At 42.0% G+C, this 16,332-nt stretch overlaps 1 protein-coding gene across 4 annotated transcripts in view; it reads left to right on the top strand.

Moving 5' to 3' along the window:
* Window positions 1-16,332, top strand: part of SI (sucrase-isomaltase) — a 146,995-nt gene that overhangs the window by 41,430 nt on the left and 89,233 nt on the right. For all 4 annotated transcript variants that reach the window (XM_060274411.1, XM_060274412.1, XM_035132460.2 and 1 more), the window contains exons 2-8: window positions 346-463; window positions 2,603-2,676; window positions 5,935-6,055; window positions 6,521-6,630; window positions 8,971-9,122; window positions 14,110-14,281; window positions 15,617-15,716. In XM_060274411.1, the coding sequence (XP_060130394.1) occupies window positions 346-463; window positions 2,603-2,676; window positions 5,935-6,055; window positions 6,521-6,630; window positions 8,971-9,122; window positions 14,110-14,281; window positions 15,617-15,716 (847 nt within the window). The remainder of the gene's footprint in view (window positions 1-345; window positions 464-2,602; window positions 2,677-5,934; window positions 6,056-6,520; window positions 6,631-8,970; window positions 9,123-14,109; window positions 14,282-15,616; window positions 15,717-16,332) is intronic.

Raw genomic sequence — 16,332 nt, forward strand, 5'->3', positions numbered from 1 at the left:
TATTCTTGGAAGCGTTTCCATTTTCACTGGTGCAATGTTTTCTATCCAGGAGGAACATACCTTGGCCCATGAGACAAGACCTCCCCCTCCTCAAAAAGACCCCCCACGAAAATTCATATCAATCGTTAAGGAGATGTTTCTTTTAATAGCATGGTGCAGAAGAGTTTAAGCTATATAATTCAGTGCTTTTGAAAACGGCATAGTTATATTTTAACTACAGGGATCAAAGGATACTTTCCCCCTCCCAAGCAAATGCTTTTAAGACATTTATGCCTTCCTTGAATGTTCCTTCTTAATGTTGTGTTTTGCTTAATGCTTTTGTTTCTCTCATTCTCCCTTGCTTAGATGGGAAGGAAAGAATTTTCTGGATTGGAAGTCTCCTTAATCACCCTCTTCCTTTTGGCAGCAATTATTGCCAGTGTTTTGATTGGACTTTTAGCAACCGGCCATACTGGATTAAAAGGTAATGGTTCAGAAATCCACGAATTTCAGCAATCAGTGAGTCATATGGCAATCTAGCACACGGGTTGTCACAGTTTTTCTGAAACAAACATTAATAAAACTATCCCCCCCCCCAGTTATTATACTCTTGCTGCTAGCAATGTGCTTTGCTTGCTTGTTGATTTTAGTCTCACTAAGAAGTGAAGAATTTGGTTCATCATGTCTAACAATTAGGCAATAGATCAGTTGATAAGATACCGCAGCAGTCTTCACAAATATGGGGAGTTGCTCAAGAACTATAGGTGACAATTTCCCCCCCCCCCCATCTCAGGTGGAACAGGTTCCAACCTTTAAAAACCCAAGTTTATTTTTATGAAAAGGTTTGAAAATATGTCATCTTCAAAATGTTTGTAGGAAGCAGATTGCCTCATGGTTAGCAGCAGCAAGGAACGAATTAGTGAATATATACAGCTAACTTTAATGGATGACATGAATGTTAAGCCAATTAATCAGTTTACATGGAGGCTGTTATCATGGTTAGTTCCGCCACCCTTTTTCTAGAAAAATAGTACTGGTTCACACCCAACAGGCAATGACTCTCTAAGGTTTAAGACTGCAATCTTTTGAGTTCAACCTGGAGATTTAACCTGAGACCTTTTGCACTCAAAGCACTGAGCTTTGAGATATGATAGACGCTTCTCCCATGTCTGTGGAAATCATGTGCTGAAAACCTTGCATCCATAAACCTGGGACATTTCATATATGGGATTTCCTTTCTCTTGTTTGTTCACCTGGTAAACAAGCTGATGCTTTTCTGTTTAGGCTGGGATTTACTCAAACCAGTAGGGGCTTATTTTAATAAACTATATATTTTATACAGTAATGTAGTTATAATATGGTACAATCAATTATTCTTTAGTTAGCATCTGCTCCAGGGATTTTGATGGGAGAGTTATAGCATGTGCTTAACTCTTCCGCTGAAGTCGATGAGGCTTTAAAAGTGCTTAACTGCAGCAGGATCCTGCCCGGTCTTTTTAGTTTTTCATTTATCTTCATCTTTAAACACGTTATTCAATCTGAGCAGATGAACAGGTTGGCAGGAGGGCGAAAGCAAAACAAGCAACAATTCATTTTCAAAATATATATAGTCACTCTAAGCAAATTGGATTGAATACAAGTAATTTGTCTGAACTGAGAAGTAAATCAGACTTCTAGTCTCATAGCAAAAGAGAGAGGGCAGGAAGAAGGCTGGGGGAGAACAAATTAGTTGTTATGAAATAAGCCTTTTTGTGTGGAAAATATTCCTTAGATGGGAGCATGGTAGCTTAAGCCAAACACTCTGAGGGAAAAAGTACAGAAGTATTTCATGCTCTGCGAAGTTTTCACATTTTCAGCTGTTAGCTTAAAAGGCAATAAATGAAAGATTTCTGTTACTTTTTTCTGAATGGAAACAGGTGTCCATTGACATGCTGTTGTGGGGTGGTTGTATGTTGTCATTTTAATATTTGTTGTGAAGTAAAATATTTGTTGTGCACCACCCTGAACACAGGAGTCAACTCCTAGGAGTCGCCGGGGCTTCGGCCCCCACAATCAAATATTTGAGGGGGGCGGGCCCCCAGAAAGATGATAGGCATTCCCATTCAAATGGTGGGTGTGCACTGTGCCATGTGACTGATTATGCAGGGCGGAGCTTCCCTGGGTCCCCACAATATTTTATTCAAGTTGAACTCAGTTTAGAGGAAGGGTGGTATTCTAATGCAGTAAAAAAAATATGTAAAGCATTTCTACTCTATAGCTGAATGGGCTCCCACAGAAGATTTCAAAGCTCAACAATGAGTCCCTGTCCTCAGGTTTATAGTAGAAGATGACACAGAAAGAAAAGGAAATGGCAGGAAGGAGGGGAAAAAGCTCAACCATTAGTTCTTAGATTCAGAGTTGTTGGTTTGAATAAAAACAAGGGCCCAGACTATCCCAGTCTCAGCCTACTGGTGCAGAAGTACAGTAATTAGTTTTTTGTTACAGACGTCTGATATAAAAAAGAAAAGTGAAAGCTGTGGCTCTCGCCACCCATCATTTGTGTATTTTTTAAAATACATTCTTATATTTTGTTATATTTGCTCTGGCCTCTGACTAATGCGATGAATTGATTGATCTCTTGCAGAATTTTCTCCAACTTGCCCAGTTGTGAAACCGTCGGAGAGAATAGACTGCATCCCAGATACATTGGCAACAAAGGTACAAAAAATAAAAAATAAAATAAGAGTAGGAAATCAGTTATCAGCTGTCTGTGGATGAGAACATATTAGGATACAAAGTTAGCAAGGATGGAAGGATTGAGGAATTGGAAATGGCTATTCCTCCCTATGGAATTATCATTTCAGAGAGGAAGGAGAAGCCTAGCCACACTCTGCCATTGTGATGATCCCTTACTTCAAGGGGTCTGCTATGCATAAGAATAACAGAAGCATTGAAATGTACAACTGAAAGGGACACCAAGGGTCATCTAGCCCAACCCCCTGCCTGGATCATGTTCTGTTACTCCCATGGAGGAAATAATGGGAGAAAGCATAGCTGCTCCTATGCTACTGCTTAGTTTTGGATGCTGCTGCTAATAACATCAGGGCATCTTTCCCCCCTACCAAAGATCTACAAGTGGTTTATATCACTCTGTCTCTACTGTACTTAATTGTTGTGCAAATGGAAATGCAGGCAGATGAAATCCAGAAACTTCGGCTTGCCAGCCTTCTGCGGTTCAGGAACTCTGTCACAAGCTCCTGGACTTGAAAAATCTGCATTGACCTCTGTTCAGTTGGGGAAATCAAAAAGCAATTAGCTCTCTGCTATCATTTATTTATGCCAGTGAACACTCCTGAGAGGTCTGCTATTGAAGGTCTGATAAGAGTTCTTCTCAGTGGCAAAAGTCCTCTCTCCAGTAGTATTTGCTTTCATGAACAATTTATGTGGTTATAGGTGAAATTAACGGTAGGCAAGCTTTAACCTTTTTACTTGCTTATCTTTTTTTTAGCTTGTTCAATCATTATCGTAGTGTGGTGTCTCTAGTTATTTCTAATAGTGATGAGGAACTGGTTATTTTCTGTCCCCGCCCCTTCACTTTTGATATGGGCTGATTGATCTCCAAAGCAATGTTAATCAAAAAGTCCAGTCTCTGAATTAATTTATGCAAGTTGTGCCATATTGCGGACTGTGTCTGGCCCTGTGGGCTGATTACCAGTGGCCCTGAGGCTTTTGTCCATTTGTGAAATGTTCCCATTAGGTACAGAGGAGAGATCCATTTTAAATGTATTTAAAAATGGAATTTGACGGCTCTGCTCAAGCTTTGCCCACGATGGATTGCCTCTTGCATCGAACATTTGCTTAGATCTGAGTCACTTATGCAAAAACCCATGTATAACATAAATAATATGTATGAAAAAGTTACGAAATTAAAAGACACCTGCTTCCTGGGAGAAAAGCAATGACAAACCTAGACAGCATCTTAAAAAGCAGAGACATCACCTTGCCGAAAAAGGTCCGTATAGTTAAAGCTATAGTTTTCCCAGTAGTGATGTATGGAAGTGAGAACTGGACCTTAAAGAAGGCTGGTCGCCGAAGAATTTATGCTTTTGAATTATGGTGCTGGAGGAGACTCTTGAGAGTCCCATGGACTGCAAGAAGATCAAACCTATCCATTCTTAGGGAAATCAGTCCTGAGTGCTCACTGGAAGGACAGATCATGAAGCTGAGGCTCCAATACTTTGACCACCTCATGAGAAGAGAAGATGCCCTGGAAAAGACCCTGATGTTGGGAAAGATGGAGGGCACAATGAGAAGGGGACAACAGAGGACAAGATGGTTGGACAGTGTTCTTGAAGCTACGAACATGAGTTTGACCAAACTGCGAGAGACAGTGGAAGACAGGAGTGCCTGGCGTGCTCTGGTCCATGGGGTCACGAAGAGTAGGACACGACTAAACAACAACAACAACATGAAAAAGTCAAGCCCCATGTGTTACTATATTTCTGTAGCATAATTGTAAAACTATTAATACTTAAGGCTTGATTCCAGCATAATACTATCTAAGCATAATACTATCTAAACAGGAGGCTGCAGCGGGAAGGAGGATACTTCCTTCCACTCATGCTGGCAACTGGATGCAATCCATTGTGATTAGACTGCAGGTCATTTCCAGAGGACCCTTGTGAATAAAGCTTAGTATGGCTTAGGAAAGTGTGAATGTGCAATCCACTGTATATATTTACAAGTGGGGAAAAAGACAGCCACAGATAACGTTGCAGCAGAACAGGCTACCAGGGCCCGGCGAGTACTGTGATAGAGGGATGTGACAGTGCCCTGCAGGGACTCTACAAGCAGAAGGCAGATATGCTGGTGTATAGAGTCTCCTCCAGCAGCATAATTCAAAAGCATCAATTCAATTTAAGTTGCTTGTTGGAAGACCAGGGTGGAGGTTGGGTTAAGAGCTTCAGAAGTGGGCACAAACATTTCTGCTTCCAAATATTTCTCTTGTTAACGGGCAATTTCCTTGTGATAAGAAACTAGCCTTTCTGTGAAGGCAAATGTGTGTTGGTGATTAAGAGCTTCTATATAAATTCATTAGTTTACAATGTACTGTAAGATGAATCACAGAGATTATGGGATAACATCCAAAGGTTGCTTCACAGTTGATTCTTGATTGATATGGCAATTGTCTGAATGCTTTAAAGTCCTCTTTTACGAATTGGTGTGGGAAGAGAGGTCCTTACTGAATGAATGTGATAGAAATGAAGTAGTGAGCACTTCATCCTGTGACCATTGTGTTTTGTTGTTGTTGTTGGCACATAAATGTCTGCAGAATGGAAAAAGATGTGTTTGAACATGTACAATTCTCCCCCTTGGTTATATAAAAGGTGAATGTCAGAAAGTTTAGAATTGGCTCTTGCAACTGGAAGATGAGCAGAGGTATTTGCATAACTATTCAGTCTGCATAATAGGGCTTAAATTTGAACTTTTCTGAAGTGTTCAGTCATTTCACTTCCACTTAATGATCAGTGGACCTGCCCAAGTCTGCTTCAGAATTAATCCAGAGCAATGAAATGAGTTTCCTGACTATCTCAAGAATGCTACAGCTCTTGTGTTCCTGAATGATGTGATAAGAGGACTCCTTGGGATCCAGGGTTTCTGTCTCTGCCAGCTTAATCACTGCCACTCAATGTGGTTTGGATCTGGTGCAACTTTACGCTGGCTTAACTTGCACCAGATTGCTTTACACCAGCTTCCTATGCATAGGATTGCTGCCTCTGTCACAGAATGGAAGCTTTCTTTCCATTTATGGATCATGCCAAAATTGCAGAAGATGACAATTTAATCTGCTGGCATCAGCATTTGCAGAGCAATGACATAAATGAGTCCTGCGGACTTATGCCATTGTCCAGAAAACGAATTTAGAGAGTATTGCTGCTTCTGAAGTAATGCCATTTCCCTCTCTTTATAATGTAGGACATATGCACGCTCCGCGGCTGCTGCTGGAGCCCTGAGAATGAAACAAGCATACCCTGGTGCTACTTTTCCAACAGCCATGGATACCAAGTAGAAGGAGGCCAGACAGACACAGAAACAGGTAGGCAGAAGAAGGTTGTACTTCAGGAATAAGAAGAACACTTACATTAAATAGTATGGAGACCAGCACAACTAGGCTGATCACCTGTTTGATATGCAAAGTACAGACTGAGGTTGAAAGTCTTTCCAAAGAATTTCTTCTCCAACACATGGTTGTTAGCAAAAATACAAAATAAAAAAGGATACTAGAACTGTGAAGTTAAGCACTTAAATACACTACAGCCATGACTTGGTTTTTTCCTCTCCAAATGGCCCCTTGCAGAAGACAATGGGATTGACCCAAATTGTCTATCAACAAATCCATTGTCTCACTTGCTACTTCCATGTTTCTCTTTTGCTTGTGGGTAGGTATCCTGGTGATGCATTTGGCTCAAAAGCTGTTAGTTGTTGACTCCTGTGCTACATAGGTTTAGACAATATTGGAAGCAACACTCCTCTGTTTATCACTTCTTTTTTTCTTGATAAGGATTTGAAGCTACACTGACAAGATTGCCTGCACCATCCTTGTTCGGAAACGATATTGAAAGGCTTGTCCTGACCGGAGAATATCAGACCGCAAACCGCTTCCGGTTCAAGGTAGATTCTTTTTAAAGCAATAGTCCAACTGACGGGTCACACTCAGAATTGGGTTGCATATTGATCAAAGGCATTTCACACTACAGCTCCACCATACACATATGTGATAAAAGGATGTGGGTGGCGCTGTGGTCTAAACTACTGAGCCTCCTGGGCTTGCCAATCAGAAGGTCAGGGGTTCGAATCCCCATGACGGGGTGAGCTCCCGTTGCTCTGTCCCTGCTCCTGCCAACCTAGCAGTTTGAAAGCATACCAGTGCAAGTAGATAAATAGGTACTGCTGCAGTGGGAAGGTAAATGGCATTTCTGTGCACTCTGGCATTCGTCACAGTCCTCCGTGTGACAGTAGCGATTTATTCATGCTGGCCACATGACCTGGAAAGCTGTTTGTGGACAAACACCAGCTCCCTCGGCCTGAAAAGCGAGATGAGTGCTGCACCCCAATGTTGCCTTTCACTGGACTTAACCATCTAGGGGTCCTTTACCTTTACCTTAAAAGAAAAGTAAAGTAAATGAGAACGTTGGTTGCACGTTTTGTAAATAAATCTTTTTGAGGGTTTAGGGCAGGCATAGGCAACCTTGGCTCTCCAGATGTTTTGGAACTACAACTCCCATGATCCCTAGCTAACAGGGCCAGTGGTCAGAGATCATGGGAGTTGTAGTTCCAAAACATCTGGAGAGCCAAGGTTGCCTATGCCTGGTTTAGAGAATCCCTCAAAGTAGACTGTGATTTTATTACTAAAGGAAGCACACATCATAGAATATTATGTCTTAAACAGACCGAAAGTAACCTTCCTAAGCTGTTTAAAACTTAAGACATATTGAAGATCATTTTACATGAATATATGCTTCAACAGGACCTGTCAGATTTATATCAGAAAACTGTGGGCATGCTGGTTCACATTGTCACTGTCAAATTTCCCGATAATTTCCAAATATTCACTTCAAAAGTTGTCATTGAAAATCGCATATTGTCAGGTTTCCAAATCTGGCATGTGGTATTTGGAAACGAATATCAATATAAACACAAATATTTGGAAATTGGGGTAAATCTTAGCAAGGTTGCAGAGTGCTGAGATTTCCTGGTGGCGACAAAAGCAGTGATTAGATGAGCATCTCCAGCAGTGAGTAGCTAATCCTTAGACTGCCCAAGTATCTTCAATGGAGGAGAGTTCAAGATAGGAGAAGGCCCATAGCTCAGTGGTATAGCATTTGTTTTGTATCCAGAAGGTCCCAGGTTCAATCCCCAGCATCTCTACTTAGGATGAGACAGTTCCTCTTCTGCAACCCTGGAGATCTGCACCAATGCAGCTACATTTCCCAGAGTTTCCTGGGCAGATGGATTGCTTGTTAAACCACTCTGAGAATTGCAGTTCTGGGAGGGGAATAGGGGTCTCCTAAAAACTCTCATCCCCCTTAACAAACTACACTTCCCAGGAATTTTTTTGAGGGAAGCCACAACTGCTTAAAGTGGTATGATTCTGCTTTAAATGTATACTGCAGGTGTGGCCAAGATTAGAAATTAGGCCACACATAGGCATTCAATATTAAAATGCCTGGCAGACAAAATGTTAACTAGTGAAACTTCCCCATACTGAAAAATGAGAGTGTGTTCCTTTCTCACAAAGAAGTTGGTTAGATTGTTGCTTGTTTGGTTTCATGCCTCTTGTTCTTCAAGGGTTTGCCAAGACTGATACTTTGTAAAAAACAAAACAGCACCCTGCTTGTTTCAATCCCAGTGGAGCAGTATCCCCTTGTACAACTCCCCCCTCCCCCCAAATATTGACAGGTCTGGTCATGCATGTCACCCAAATTTCAGGGGGTTGGACAAATGACCCTTAGGGTCCCTTCCAACTCTACAATTCTGTCATTCTATAAGCTGATTGAGAGTCATCATTGTAAAGGTTTGAGGTAGCGGAAGTGGAGTATGAAAGTCTCCTACCTCTTTCGATTTTATCGCAGACAGATTGAAACACACCTTTTAAAAAAATTGGTTAGTGTAAACGTGTTGGTCAGAAAAAAAACAATTATTTCCTTTCAGTTTATGCTAATGGGATGAAATTGATAAAAATGTGCTTTTAATGAATGAGTCTGAAGAACACGCAGTGTATCAGGAAATTTGCATGGACTCATTAACTACAGCTGCAAAGAGCTGGCTAATGAATACAGTGTTTAACTGTACAAGCAGTCTAACACAATTAATTATGTCCATTAAACATGTAGCATGCATACCACTGATTTGGAATGCATTGTGATGAGGGGAAGATGGTATTCAATAAGTAGAAGTTAATTCTGGGTTGCCCATGAACTTTGTTTTAATTGTCTCATTTTTAAAAAATAGATTACAGATCCTGATAATAAGAGATATGAAGTCCCCCATCCGAATGTTTCACCCTTTCGAGGACCTAAAGCAACAAATGCGAACTACAGAGTTGAAATAACAGAGAATCCTTTTAGCATCCGTGTGATCAGGTTGAGCACTAACAACGTCCTGTAAGTCACCTTTTTTATTTTTAGTACAAGTAACATCGCAATCAACTGTTCATTAATTGTCAGAGCACTTCCATGCCTGCCTCCCCCCACTACCCCATAAAATTAGTACCATAACATAAAAGAATGTAATAAGGCAGTGGTTCTCAATATTTCTAGATAAATGAAACCTTTCCCACATTTTTCCATATTGATAAAACTCTTGTGTGAACTCTGCACATTAGCTAGGGGAAGTCAGCTTGTTGAAAAGGATTCTGGGAAATGTTCTAGACTGAGCAATTATTCTGGGGCCCACATCCTGTCCACAAAGAATGCTTAATCGGACCTGTCAGACCTTGCCATTGCTCTGCATGAACTGAGACTTCACCCTGTGGCAAATTTAGCAGTCCACCATTGGGTGACAGTCAGAATTAGTGGGCAAGCTGTCATTCAGGAAAGTTTATTTATTATTCCCACTAAATATATATGATTATTTATAAACTATCGAATATTAAATCATTTTAAGAGTAGCTCAGTCATTTGGAACCAACAGTTCAAGAGAAGGCAGTAAAATGTTAACACATTTTTAAAACATCAGAACCTATGCACATGCATTGGAGATCAAATGTTGGAATAATTTATTTTCCTCACAACTGATGTTCTAATCAGAGTTTGGGTGCCTGGAACCTCTGTAACAGCTGGACAAACGCTGTGCAATAATAACCTAAAATGTGAAGGCAGTTAGATCTCTGGCCCACTATCTGAGCGATCTGACAAATCCCACGTTAAGAAGGAGCTTCACTCTAGCTCGATTCCACGTCATCCCCACAGCATTCTTACATGGCATTTTTTCCAACACACCATTAAACCTTCGACTCTGCGCATGCAATGAGAGAAAGATTGAGGACCAAATACACTTTTTCTTTTACTGTCCTTTATATGCCTCAGTTAGATTCAGGCTTCTCTGTTTAATCCCGATGACCATCACACGGGACATCGACCACATGAAGTACCTATTGGTGGACGCCAACCCCTTGGTTTCATGCAATGTGGCCATTTACATTTTACAGGCCCTGAAACTCAGGGCCACCTTTTTGGCTAACTTGCCCAGCCCTAGTCATATGTAAACCCCTGTTATACTCACAGTTGACACGCCTTGCTTTGTCTTTTACCTTACCAGTTGCACTCAGCTGGATTTTATATTTAATGTTATAGTTGTATTTGTTGTATTCTATGTTGTCGTGTGACAGTTGCCTGTTGATCTTTTATATGTGCTATGGCTATATGGCTAATGCAATAAACTTTGATTTGATTTGAATAACCTAAGAAAATTATAGTCTGGAAACTCTGAGTTATGGGGATAGGTAACAGGGAAAGAGAAAATATATATTCCATTCTTGATAACCTCTCATGTAGCAGCAAAAATTAAAAATAGGGCTGAAGGACAACTGTGCCCTTTTGAGGTCATCATTACTGTGAAAAACAAAAGACAATTAATTAGTTACCTCTCCTAGCTTTGGAGCTGGCTTCAGCACAACCTATTGCAGTGAAAACAATCCTAGACTATAGAGCTGTGGAATTTAAAGTTTGGAAGCATCCTATGTATTTGGGAGGCAGGTGCAAGACACCTGCTTTGTATAGCTAACAAAAGCCAGAAGCAGATTACACAGTCCAATTGAGAATTCATGAGAACAATAGCTTATAGCTATTTTCTTACAAGAGGAATTAAATAGCAGTAGTTCCGTGTTTGAGAGATTTCTTCTGGCTAGTACCTTTTGTGAGATTTTAGCCTCTTTAACACTATCTTTTTAAAGTGCATGTTTTTTTTGTTTGATATGCAGCTTTATCAAAGATTTGGACATGGTTTGAAATGGGAATTGCTGCTTTCCTTTTTAGACCGAGAAAGCTAGATCTATATCACATTTCACATTGTCTTTTCTCCACATGTGCGCATCTGATGCTATTCTCTTTTGTCCTTACTGCAAATGGACGGAAGATACTTTGTTTAATCATGTGAACCCATTTCAAAGTTTATAAATTATGGGATGTTAGAAATCAACAAAATGTCAGAGGGTGTGTAAAAATGACCTCCGCATCAGACAAAGAAAGAGAAAGTTTGCTCTTTCTGTTATGGCATATTTTTTTGATTTGGGACCATTTTTCATATGAGGAACACATGTATTCAACCCACCTCTGCATGCAATTTGAGATGATACAGTTCTCACAGATGACATAAGCAAGTGAGCGAGACACATTCAGTTTGGTGCTGAGGAGGAGGAGGAGAAGAAGAGGATGGGAAAACTCCTTCCCATCTGGATGTTATCCAGATGCGAAGCCGCTCACTTCCTTATATTCACTATTACCGTGTTTCTCCTAAAATAAGACACGTCTTATATTTATTTTTCCTCCCAAAAAACACAGCACGGCTTATTTTCAGGGGATGTCTTATTTTATTTTATTTTTTGCTGTCTTTGCGGAGGGGGGAGAGACTCACAAGAGCAATAACTTTGGGCGCAACAAGGGCACCGCGAGTCATTTTTCTCTTAGCCAGCACTGTCTGTTCTGCTCTGCTGAGGATGACACAGGGCTCTTTCTCGGCGCTCGTAAGCAATGCCCAAAGAAACGCGGCGGCTGTAAGAAACCCGCTCTCCCTTTGCACAGAAAGGAGTATGGAAAGGCGGCGACAGCAGCTGCCTCTTCCGCAGTACACCTCCATACATCCCCTCTTGCTCCAAACAGCGAAAGGGTTCTCCCCACACATCTCTCCCCTTCCCACCCACCGCCCTCGCTTTGCGCACAGCGAGCCGAGCTGTCTGTTCTTTTCCCCTAAGGTCTCGCGCCGCCGGCAGGCAACAGCCCTCAGCTCTCGCGCACAGCACACGGGGCTGACTGATAGGGCGCCAGGAGGCGTTTGTCCATTTGCAGCTAATGTTCTCCGCCGGCACTTGGGCTGGAAAATGCGCGAAAGCTACACTCACGCCCCGCCCGGTGCCTACTCACGCTGTGAAATCCGATCCAAGTCCAAGCGGCTGCACGGTCCCCGCGGCAAGAGGCGGCTGCACGGGAGCCGCTTCGGGGAGCACAGCGCAGCGTGAAGAGCCTGGTGAGAGGCAGCTGCGGCTGCAGGTGAAGCCCGGGATCTGCGTGGGCGACTGGGGGTGAACGCCCTGAACGCTGCGGCGGTGGCGAAGAGGCGCCCGATCAGCCCGCTTCTCAGCTGATCGGGCGCCTCTTCGCTACCGCCGCAGCGCTCAGGGCGCTCGTCCCCAGTCGCCCACGCAGATCCCGGGCTTCTTCTGCAGCCGCAGCTGCCTCTCACCAGGCTATTCGCGCTGCACTGTGCTCCCCGAAGCGGCAGCGCGAAGAGCCTGGTGAGAGGCAGCTGCGGCTGCAGGAGAAGCCCGGGATCTGCGTGGGCGACTGGGGACGAGCGCCCTGAGCGCTGCGGCGGTAGCAAAGAGGCGCCCGATCAGCTGAGAAGCGGGCTGATCGGGCGCCTCTTCGCCACCGCCGCAGTGCTCAGGGTGTTCGCCCCCAGTCGCCCACGCAGATCCCGGGCTTCACCTGCAGCCAAGTGGCTCCCACCCCCGGCTTATTTTCGGGGGATGTCTTATATTTATTCTACTAACGAAAAGCCTGACATGGCTTATTTTTGAGGACCGTCTTATTTTAGGAGAAACACGGTATAAGTTTAATATATTCCAAGACAGATGTCAATTCCTACAGGAACATGGAATATATTGAACTTATAATAGTGAATATAAGGAAGTGAGCGGCTTCGCATCTGGATAACATCCAGATGGGAAGGAGTTTTCCCATCCTCTTCTTCTCCTCCTGGTCCAAAAGACACTAGTAACTTATTATCATTCCTTGTAGAAATGTGAAGGAAGCCCTTCAAGGGCATTGCACAGCCAGTCTGGTAGTGCATGGCGTTTGCATTACCGTTCAGGATGCAAGTGCATAGCTGCCAAGTTTTCACTTTTCTCGCGAGGAAGCCTATTCAGCATAAGGGAAAATCCCTTTAAAAAAGGGATAACTTGGCAGCTATGCAAGTGTGGTTCTTTGTCAGGCATGGGCAGGCAAGGAACAGAAGGAAAACAAATGGAACCACAGGCAGGTAGGAGGTCAGCTACCAGATCAGGCAGAAAAGGGACAGAGAAGCAGTCAGAAGTGGAGTAAAAGAAATGAAAGGGGAGGAAAAAACAAGCAGAAAATCAATATCTGAGGTAGCAATAGAAGGTTGGAGGGACCGGAAGTAGATGCAAGGTCAAATGATAGCAGGGACCATGCTCTGAGGCAGCAGTTCAACAGAGAAAGTAGGAAAGCAGGCAGAGTCCTCACACTTAAGGCCAGTTGCTTAGACTGGTGAGCTGATGTGGAGGCAAGGCCTCTATAGAACCTGGTAGGTTCCTGTTGGCTTGGGGAATCAGCTAACTATCAAGCTGGAATTTCAGCTGATACTTTTCAAGCTGGAACTGCATCCTAGAGGGCACTTTTTTCTTTAAGGTTTAGGATGTGGGACTTCCAGAAGACCCAGAGTGCTGATGGTATAGGAGTTAAGGCATTGCTAGAGATCAGCTGCTAGAGTCCCAAGTTAAAGAACCTCACTGGCATCTTGTACATTCTTTATTTTTTGTTTCAGAGGGGAAGAGTTGTTGGGTCCCTTAATAGGATATACAGTGGTACCTTGATTTATGAAGATGATCCATTCCGTGGCCGTCTTCGTAAGTTGAAGTCTTCGGTTGTCAAAGCGCCCGTTCTGCGCAGGCGCAAAGCGCAATTTCGCGCTTCTGCGCAGGCACCGACCCTGCGCGTGGCGAAAAGACTTCCGGAGTTGTCAACTTCGGAAGTCGAAACCTTCGGAAGTCGAGTCATTCGGTTGTCGAGGTACCACTGTACATAGACCTACTTTTGAAAATATTTAGGCACTTCATTTATTGGGTAGATTTCTTACCCACACTTTACCATGAGGTCCCAGGCTCCACTTATGTTCTTGTCGCTCTTCAAACAGGTTCAACACCAGTATAGGACCACTTGTGTATTCTGACCAATTCCTGCAGCTCTCCATCGGACTGCCAAGCTGGAATGTTTATGGTATCGGAGAACAGATCCACAGGCAGTATCGGCATGATTTTAACTGGAAAACGTGGCCCATTTTCACTCGGGATGCTGCACCTATTGGAGTAAGGGACAAATAAAATGTTTTATTATGAGGTGAAAGACGAACTAGACATGCAAACTGGGCAAATGCGTTTGAAATGTGAAAACATTTCTTCCTATAATTGGAAAGAAGTTACAGTTGTTAAAGGGCACTATTAGCAATGCATCCAAATCTCTTGCTTATTTTGAGGTGAAGTCTAAGCTTTCAATATTACCCATGAAAGGAAATGCGTCTGAAATATTTTGACTAGAATTCTTACTCATGATTTTAATAGGATTGAACGCCTCATATGGCATTCTGTCTGAGCCATATGTCTATGTATTGTGAAGAAACTGCCAGTTTCTGCTCAAACATACTGTTATGTGTTTATCACTGAAACTGCCTCTCTAAGAAACTGCCTAAGACACATAAATTACCCAGACCTGACATTGCTACCAATTATCCAAAGAAAATTCTTGACTTCTGGAATGCTGAGGTTTATGCCCATTGCAAGAGGAAAAACCACAACACAATTTTAGTTGTCTGATCAGAATTAGCAATGATTTGCCAACTACAGCAAGTTCTCACAGAACAAAACAATTAAGTGGTCTCCCAAGTGGTCCATTGGGAGAGGAGGAGTTTAGAAACCACTGGTGTAAGAAAAATAGGAATTTGCCAAAATTATCTTCCATTCATGAAATCCTTCACAAGGCCAAAGAGTCTTCTGGGAATGGAATATGGTGTTAGATACAACCCCAATGTTCTTCTGCATGTAGACCAATTTCAAGATGATGGGGGCTCCAAAAAACCATTAACTGATTTCCCCTCATCAGAAAAGAGCATAAGAATCATAACTTAATCTATAATTGACAGCTTTCAACTGACCCCACACTCATGCCTTTAACGGCAGAAATTGAGCTTGTAGAACTTTCCCTATATGTGCTCTTAAAAAGCTGGTTGTAAATAAACAGGGGCATTAAAAAGGAACCTTCACCTGAATGGAAATTTACTGGTCAACTTAACCATGACCTTTAATACAGCTGAATTAAGCCAACTTGTTAAAAAAAAATGAGCTCATTTAATTTCATTTATTTGGCCCTGGACTAAATTCCAATACATCTGTGTCTAGTTAACTGCTTGTCCCTCTGCTGAAAACAGTAAAACAAGATTTTATGCTGGATTACCAAGATAAACGATACTGATCAGTATTAGGGATGGGAATCCTAGGGATTGAAATTTAGTTCAGTCATCTCATTTTGATTCTTTGATGGGCAGATTTTATAAAGCCTTTCAAACTGCATTTCGAAAGAGGTTTTGAAGATTCGTGACATGCATATGGGCTCTGCACATTTTAAATTGCTATTTCCCCCTCCCAAAGGAGATGCACAACCTGTACGGTGCGCAGACTTTCTTCTTATGCCTGGAAGATGGCAGTGGACATTCCTTTGGTGTATTCTTTATGAACAGCAATGCCATGGGTAAGGATTATGAATGTGATTATGCTTCTCATCGTGCTTCCCGTTCTCCTGCGTTATTTTACATATGGAAAGATGCCTCTCACACCTTAGAAATTATCATTCTTAAATTACACTCTTGACTATCATTAGTAAAGCAATTGCAGCAATTTCAGGATTTTTATCACCTGGAAAATATCAGATATAAAAATAGCCATTGGATTTAAATCAAATCTGTGATTTATTAAAACAATAAATCATTGTATTTGCTACAAATACAGAATACGTTGAAGAAAAGCAAAGTGGTTGTATAATAATAATAATAATAATAATAATAATAATAATAATAATAATAATTTACTGTATGCCCTGACCATCTGGCTGCGTTTCCCTAGTCACTTTGGGCAGCTTCCAGCTATTAAAATACAATGATTCAACAAATATTAAAAGCTTCCCTAAATAGGACTGCCTTCAGATGTCATCTAAAAGTCCGATAGTTGTTTATTTCTTTGACATCTGATTATATAAATTTGACAAGGATGTCCTCCCAAGTATTTTGTGGGCAGATAAGGAATCCAGAAAAGTTTCAGAATGCTCAAGTTTTACAAATTTGAGGAGCAAGCAAAATGGCCTCCCCAAA

The sequence above is a fragment of the Zootoca vivipara genome, chromosome 5 (assembly GCF_963506605.1).
Source record: "Zootoca vivipara chromosome 5, rZooViv1.1, whole genome shotgun sequence".
Lineage (NCBI taxonomy): Eukaryota > Metazoa > Chordata > Lepidosauria > Squamata > Lacertidae > Zootoca > Zootoca vivipara.